The sequence below is a fragment of the Mastomys coucha genome, unplaced genomic scaffold (genome assembly GCF_008632895.1).
Source record: "Mastomys coucha isolate ucsf_1 unplaced genomic scaffold, UCSF_Mcou_1 pScaffold18, whole genome shotgun sequence".
Classification (NCBI taxonomy): Eukaryota; Metazoa; Chordata; class Mammalia; order Rodentia; family Muridae; genus Mastomys; species Mastomys coucha.
The window spans coordinates 2,848,906-2,856,634 of NW_022196900.1; the positions used below are offsets into that span (position 1 = coordinate 2,848,906).

At 48.5% G+C, this 7,729-nt stretch overlaps 1 protein-coding gene across 1 annotated transcript in view; it reads right to left on the bottom strand.

The window, feature by feature from the left end:
- Positions 1 to 1,950: 1,950 nt before the first annotated feature.
- Aqp7 (aquaporin 7) overlaps positions 1,951 to 7,729 on the bottom strand; it is a 13,735-nt gene continuing 7,956 nt past the window's right edge. Inside the window, exons 3-7 of the mRNA XM_031376750.1 lie at positions 3,815 to 3,938; positions 3,292 to 3,429; positions 2,908 to 3,026; positions 2,486 to 2,703; positions 1,951 to 2,196 (exon numbers count right to left, since the gene is read on the bottom strand). Coding sequence (XP_031232610.1) covers positions 2,088 to 2,196; positions 2,486 to 2,703; positions 2,908 to 3,026; positions 3,292 to 3,429; positions 3,815 to 3,938 — 708 coding nt within the window. The 3' untranslated portion in view covers positions 1,951 to 2,087. The remainder of the gene's footprint in view (positions 2,197 to 2,485; positions 2,704 to 2,907; positions 3,027 to 3,291; positions 3,430 to 3,814; positions 3,939 to 7,729) is intronic.

The window sequence follows — 7,729 nt, forward strand, 5'->3', positions numbered from 1 at the left end:
ACATGTGCACACACACACAAGCACATGTAGGCACACATGCACACACAGACACGCGCGCACACACACACAGAGACACACATGCACACACTGCAGTCTTCAGGTGCAAAGGCCCAGCCTCTCCCATCATGCATTCCCAGGGCCTGCACACAGTAAGGGTTGAGAAGCTAGAGACAGTAATGGCAGGACAGAGGGATGCTGTCTTCTGAGTCCAGACTGATGCCACCAACAGCTGGTCCTCCAAACCTTCCCTCTAGCTCGTGAGGCCTTTTCATGTCTCTTAACTTGTTTGAAAGATTTGCCTGCTTGCTTCCTCCTTCACAATTCTGGACTCAATTCCTCCGAGTGGCAGGAAGGAAGAAATTAGAGGCCAACCCCTTAAAAGCTTTTACTCCATAACAAGCAATACTAAGACAATAAAAACTGATTCTGGAAATGGGTTTCAAACACTTTCAGCCAAGTATGGTGGTGCAGGCCTTTAATCCCAGCACTCAAAAGGCAGAGGCAGATGTATCTATGTGAGTTTCAGGCTAGCCTGATCTACTTAGCAGAGTTCCAGGTCAGCCAGAGTAATGGTGAGAGCTCGTCAAAAGAGAAGAAGAAGCAGGAGAAAGAAAAGGAAGAGAAAGAAAAGAAGAAATACATACTTATGTAAACACACATATGTATCACAGATAGAAGACACACAGTATATATGTGGTATTAAAATTTTTAATTAATACAGAAGTGGATACTTACAGCCATCCATTGGACTGAGCACAGGGTCCCCAATGAAGGAGTTAGAGAAAGGACCCAAGGAGCTGAAGGGTTTGCAGTCCCTTAGGACAAACAACAATATGAACTAACTAGTACCCTCAGAGCCCCTAGCAACTAAACCACCAACCAAAGAGTATACATGGTAGGACTCATGGCTCCAGCAGCATATGTAGCAGAGGATGGCCTAGTCTGTCATCAATGGGAGGAGAGGCCCTTGGCCCTGTGAAGGTTCTATGCCCCAGTGTATGGGATTGCCAGGGCCAGGAAGTGGGAGAGGGTGGGTTGGTGAGCAGGGGGAGGGGAGAGGAAATAGGGGGTATTTTGGAGGGGAAACCAGGAAAGGGGAGACCATTTGAAATGTAAATAAAGAAAATATCTAATAAAAACTTTTTTTAATTAAGAAAAACTTGGAGCTGGGGAGCTGAGGGTTTGAGTTAATTATGGATATTGCCTAGCATACACAAGGCCCTAGGTTTGATCCACAGCACCACATATAAACTGATTACATACCTGTAATCCCAGAACTCAGAAGGTGGAGGCCAGAGGATCAAGAGTTCATACCTAGACTTGGTTATATAGAGTTCCAGTCAAGGCTAACCTGGGCTACATAATACCATGTTTTAAGGAAAACAGGGGTGGAGACCTAAAAGGTCACTGAGGAAGGCATTAACAAAAAAAGTTGAGAAATTCTGATGTAAACTCTTAGTCTTGCCTTCTCTGGCTCAAAACTACAGGAAGGGAGGAACCAGGAGATCCTGTACTCCTATCCCAGAAAACTGTCAAAGAATCCCCAAATCTAGTCCCCCATCCGCTACCTCTGGTCTTTTTCTCACTGTTCCCCCAACATACATGCTGAGGCATGAAAGTCCTGCAGTCTGTCTGATGCCCTTTATATCACTCACCCTGAGCCCCTGGAGTAGACATTCCCCCTTGACATTCCCCTCCTAGAGCTGGAGAGGGAGCCTTTTGACCCTGTGCTCTTGTATGAAGAAAAGAGCCCAGAATAATCCTGGAATATGCCAGGCAGGGTGGTAAACGCCTGTATCCCCAACTCTCAGGAGAATGAGGCACGAAGATCACCATAAATTCAAGGCCAGCTTGCTCTACACAAGTACCAGGCTGGAATAACTCAGAAGCTCCCAGAAGAACCCAGGAGGGAGTCCAACCGCAGGAGATCCCAAGGAGTGGGGGGGCCACTGGTATGAGGTGTGCTTTATTGCAATAGGGTTGTGGTCACAGATAAGCTCTACTTAGAAGCGCTCTAGAGGCACAGAACCTGCATCCTTGGATGATACAGTTATCTTCTGGTCTCTGGCTGTAAACTTCTCCAGTATTTAAGGACTCTGTGGCATGTCGGGGTGAATTAAGGCCAGGTATACAATGCCACCTAAGTAGGCGCCCAGAAGGGGTGCCACCACCGGCACCCACCACCAGTTCCCAGCTCTGCAGACAAAAAGAAAGAGACCTACTGAGGCCCGGTATGCCACTTGTATCCAGCTCAGACCAACATAGGGAGACCATCTACCCTAAGGGACTCTTGTCCTTAGTCTTATCCAGGGACACAGTTGACGGTCCAACATCAGGATCTGCATCTGAAGATCTTTGGGCCCCTCCTCCTCCCAAACCACCCAGAGACTTCAGAAGACTCTTCTATACACCCTAACAGTTCACACCTCTGCATGCAAGGACCCCCCAGAAAGCTGATGGGAATGGGGTCCGGCAGGGGTTGTACCTGAACACTTGTGTGCCCCAGCCAGCAATGAACGTGAAGAACCGGGGAGGCAGGTCACGGGATGGATTGATGGCGTATCCTGTGTTCATGCCTAGGGACACCCCGAGAGCGGAAACAAGGATGCCTATCACGAGGGGCTCAGTCCCTTGAAGGGCTGGATTGTTCTTCCTGTCCGTGATGGCGAAGAGGCACAGCTGGAGCATCCCAGTCACGAATACCTGGGGAGTAAACGCCAGAGCAACCCACTGGGTACAGGTCACAGACGCTCAGCAGGACCCCAGATCTGCAGCAGCAGAGACGCCGCCGCATCTTGGTACGATCCCACGCCCAATTCTTCTGCTCTTTTTCTCATGCAGAACTTGAAGCGGGAATACCCCGGTCACTACCCTGGGATTTAAGGTGGGAATACCCTAGTCACTGACCTCATCCAGGAAGCCCCGCCACAGCGTCATGTGATCAGGAAGATAGGTGGCGAAAATGTTTGCAGTGGCCCTGGAACCTGTCACCAACAGGCTTCCACCTGCAAATTGGTCAATGGCACCTGTGGAGACAAAGATTGAGCTAGCTAATCCCCACTGGGGTCCCAGAAAGGAGGTTGTAGCCTACGTGGCTGGGAATAGTTCAATGGCTTTACTCTGCTAGGTTTTAGGGGCTTAGGGGCCGTGGTTTTGTTTGTTGGTTGGTTTCCTTGCTCTTTTTTTTTTTTTCTTTTTTTCTTTTTCTTCCAGAACAAGATATCAAGATGGAATCCAGCCATGCTTCAGAAAAAAGAGGCTGGAGGTAGACAATCCAGGAAGAACGCTCACCATAGAAAATTAAGTAGATGGTAGCTGCAGCAAAGAAGGATCCGAGGAACTGACCCAGCACATATACAGGGAACTTCTTCCAGGCCAGTCGGCCTAGTGCACAATTGGTGAAGGTTACCGCGGCGTTCATGTGGGCCCCTGTGGGTGTGGTGGGGGATAAAAGTAAAAAAACGGAACGACAGCCATTGCAACAGTGAATAGGAGTTTCTGGGGTGCTCTCTGTGACAAGAACTCCCTCCTTTAGCCCTTAAAAGACCATTTCCTTCTCTACCATAAGACAAGTGCGGAAAGAGAAGCTTAATTTTTTGCCTATGACAGCCCAGCTAGTAAAGACAGTGAGTCAAAGGGCCCATGAAGAGTTTGGGAAGACAGGGGCAGAGGCCAGGGGTGTCATGGAGGTTCTCCTCCCTCTGAGTCACTCAAAGATGACTCTCTAGGGTGCCAGGGAAGGGACTGAAGGAGGCAGAAACAACCTCAGGGAAGATGTGGACCTTGCCTGTTAGGCCAATATGGGCTCACTCACCGGAGACGCCGCCTGCCACATGGATTCCCATGGTCACTCCAAAGCCAAAACCCAAGTTGACACCGAGGTAGCTGCCAAACTTTCCCCCTAGAACCATGTGAGCCACGGAGCCCAGGCCAAACACCTGCAAGGGAGAGCTCCTGAGGGAGTGCTCTGCCCAACGTCCTCCACCACCTCACCCAGTGCTCTCCTCCCTGGGCCTCCCCAGCGTCACTCATCAAAGACCCTGCCTTGCCTTCTCTCTCTCCCCAGAGCCTTTTCCTATAAACTGTTCTCCTCGGCCCTCTAGTAAGGCCGCTCAGATCTGAGTCAGGGAGAGCCGAGTGATGGGAATAAAAAGATCCAGGTCCGGGATCCCACAGCCCGGGCTAGAGCTATGACACCATCCAGAGCCACCGGAAGTGCGAAGCGGGAGCAGGGCTTCAAGGAAGGGACAGCTGCAGTGAACCCCCGCGCCCGGCATCTCACTCTAGAGGTTCGCCTAAGGAGGTTCTAAAGGTCCAAGTGAAAGAACCATTATTTGCCCTATTCCACAGATGGGCTACGTGAAGCTTAGAAAAAAAAACGTAATGACCTATTCAAGGTCACATGATGTGAAACATGATGAGTCAAGCATGAATCTAAGATGCCATCTATGCCTGTCCTTGCTAACCTGAATGCCCTTTATGTTCTTAGGAAGGCTAATATAACCCCTCTGCCTGGAACTACCTAGATCATAGAACATTTAAGGGACCAGAGAGATGGCCCAACAAGAGAAGGTGTTCGCCACCAAGCCAGACCACCTAACTCTGATCCCAGAACCTTCATAATGGAAGGAGAAAACCAACCAACTTCAAAAAGTCATCTTCTGACTTCCACAGGTATAGTGTGGCACATGTGCGCCCACATGTAAATGCACATAGACACATAAACGCACACCAAGATAAATAACATGTGATAAACTTTTTTTTTTGTTTTTGTTTTTGTTTTTTTTGTTTGTTTTTGAGGTTTCTCTGGATAGCTCTGGCTGTCCTGGAACTCACTCTGTAGACCAGGCTGGCCTCGAACTCAGAAATCTGCCTATCTTTGCCTCCCAAGTGCTGGGATCAAAGGCATGTGCCACCACTGCACGGCTGTGATAAACTTTTAAAAAGAAAAAAAAATACACTCAGTCAGTACTTCCTTTGCAATGCCCATGTGTTTTGTACATGTGCTGTGAATAGATCCCTCATGGTCAAGCTGCTGGAAATCGGAGTCTAGCTATGTGTTCTCTAGCATGATAGGTACTGACCAGGTGTGGCTGTCACGCGCTGGAGTGTGGCTGTTACAAACTAAGATCTGCCATAGTGGAAAGCATGCACTGGATTTCACAGACTTACAATCAGAATCGAGGACAGCTTTAGTAGTTTCACCATTGACAACATGTTGACACAACGTTTGGAATATATGGGTTAAATACAATACTGATTCAAAATGGTTCCACCTGTTCCTTTTACCTTTTTTAATGTGGCTACTACAAAATATTAAATTACATTTCTGACTCATTGTATTTCCCTTGTGCAACTTTGTTTGTGATAGAAAAAAAAATGAAGGAAAAAAAAAAAGAAAGAAAGAAAAATGAAGGAATTGTGGCTATGAGAGAGTCAACTCCATCGGGGGATGAGGCCACGGGGGGAGGGCACAGGGATGAACGTGCGTGGGACTCATGGTGGGGGTCAGAAATATGGCTGGAACATATATCAAAATAAAAGAAGGTCATAAACACAGCTGGGGGGTGGGCGGTGACACACCTCTCCAATCCCAGCACTCCACTCAGGAGGCAGAGGCAGGTGGATCTCTGAGTTTAAGACTAGCCTAATCTACAGAGTGAGTTTTAGAACACCCAGGGCTACCCAGAGAAACCCTGTTGGGGAAAAAAAAAAAAACAGAAACAAAAAAAAGTCATAAACAGCAGGGAGAGTTGGCATCCCAAGAAGGGCACGGTTAGCTCTGCTTGCCAGCCTGACTCACATGTATAAAGGTCTAACCAGCATTCCTTTGGGTGTGACACTCCAAAAGTCACATGGATTGAGTGCCCTGTGGTTTGGCCCCGGGGGCAGCGGCTGAGTCCCAGAGATTGAGAGGCAAATGGCAGTAAAGAAAAGATGAATTTTTTTTTGTTTGTTTCATTTTGGGTTTTGGACACAAAGTCTCACTATATTGCCCAGAATAGCTTCAAGCGCCTAAACTCAGCTTCTCCATCTGCCTCAGGCACACATCACTGTGTCCAGCAAAGGTGATGTCGAGGGATGGTGTTGTTGGATTATTCCTGTTTGAGGTACTAAGGGTAGAATCCAGGCCCTCGTTCACAAAAGAAAGAAAGTGCTCTACCAGTTAGCACAGCCCCACCAGACAAAAAGAATTTTGGGAGGAATTTGTATAGACTCCTGGCATGTGTGAATCTGTCTTGTGTTGTTTGGGGGAGAGGGGAGGGGGGAGAGCCTGGGCGAGTAGGTGTGGGTGATTGGAGGCAGGTGATTGGAGGCATCTGCTCCAGCTGAGGGAGACGGGGACATGTACAGGTAACAGTAGGAAAGTGAAGAGCTGCAGGGAGCCCCCGTGATAATTTTCTCTGGTGAGCAGAAGCTCAAACAGTTTTCAGGGGTGGGGCACAGTTGGAAAGAACCAGCCCTAGCCTGGTAATGCACATCTGTGATCCCAGCACTCCAGAGGCAGGAGTCTATTCTCAGTTCAAGGCATTGTGCGCCACATAGTATATTCCAGGCCAACCAAGGGCCAGCGCTATTAATATAGTGAGACCTTGTCTCTAAAAAAAGAGGGGAGGGAGCTAAGGAGATGGCTCAGTAGTTAAAATACATACCAGGCACCAGGCAATGGTGGGAGCCACTGGGAGCCAAGTGCTGGGAGCCAGAGGCAGGCAGATTTCTGAGTTCGAGGCCAGCCTGGTCTACAGAGTGAGTTCCAGGACAGCCAGAGCTATGCAGAGAAACCCTATCTTGAAAAAACAAAAGAAAAAAGAAAACAAAAAACAAAAAAAAAACAAAACAAAACAAAACAAAACAAAAACACCACATACCAGGCAAGTGTGAAGATCTGAGTTCAAATCCACCAAAACCCACTTAAATGCTGAAGAGTAATGCCATCCTCAGAAGGCAAACACAGGGAATATTCCTAGAGAGGTCTGGCCAGAAAGACTAGCCACGTCAGCAAGCTGTGGGTTCTACTGAGAGAGACTGTCTGAATGAGGAAGATGGAAGGGTGATGAGCCTCAACATTAATCTTGGGCTTCCACATGCATGCACACACCACGTGTGAAAAGTGGAATAAAACAAGCAAGCCAGCCAGGTGTGGTAGTACATGCCTGTAATCCCACATTCGAGGCTAACCTGGATGACATGGTGAGACCTTATCCCTCCCTCCCTTAAAAAAAAAATGGCTGGAGAGAAAGGGTTCATGGCTAAGAGCACACACACACACACACACACACACACACACACTGCACCCCCATCTTCATGGGAATCCAATGCCTTTGGCTTCCATGGACACCTGAACTCACAAGCACATACACACTGGCACATGTGCGTGCACATGCGTGCCCATGTGTGTGCGCACACACACACACACAGACACAGACACACACATACTTAAAAATCAATAACAGGCAAGCCTTAGGGGGAAAGTGAGAAACAGCGCTGAAAGCAGAGAAAGGCAGTTGAGCAGGGCTCAGTAGATCCTGCAGGAGCCCAGGGCAGGTGCAGAGGAGCCCGGAGATGGCCTGACTTGCAGTCTAGGAGAAAATGCAGCCTGAGCAGATGGGAACTGAAGGTGTGAAAGAAGGCCAGGCCAGGCTGACAGGCCAGGAAGTAACAAGAAGTGGCAGCAGGCCTGGGAAAGCATAGAAGGGCTTTAGACAGAAGGTCCGACTTTGCCAGGCAG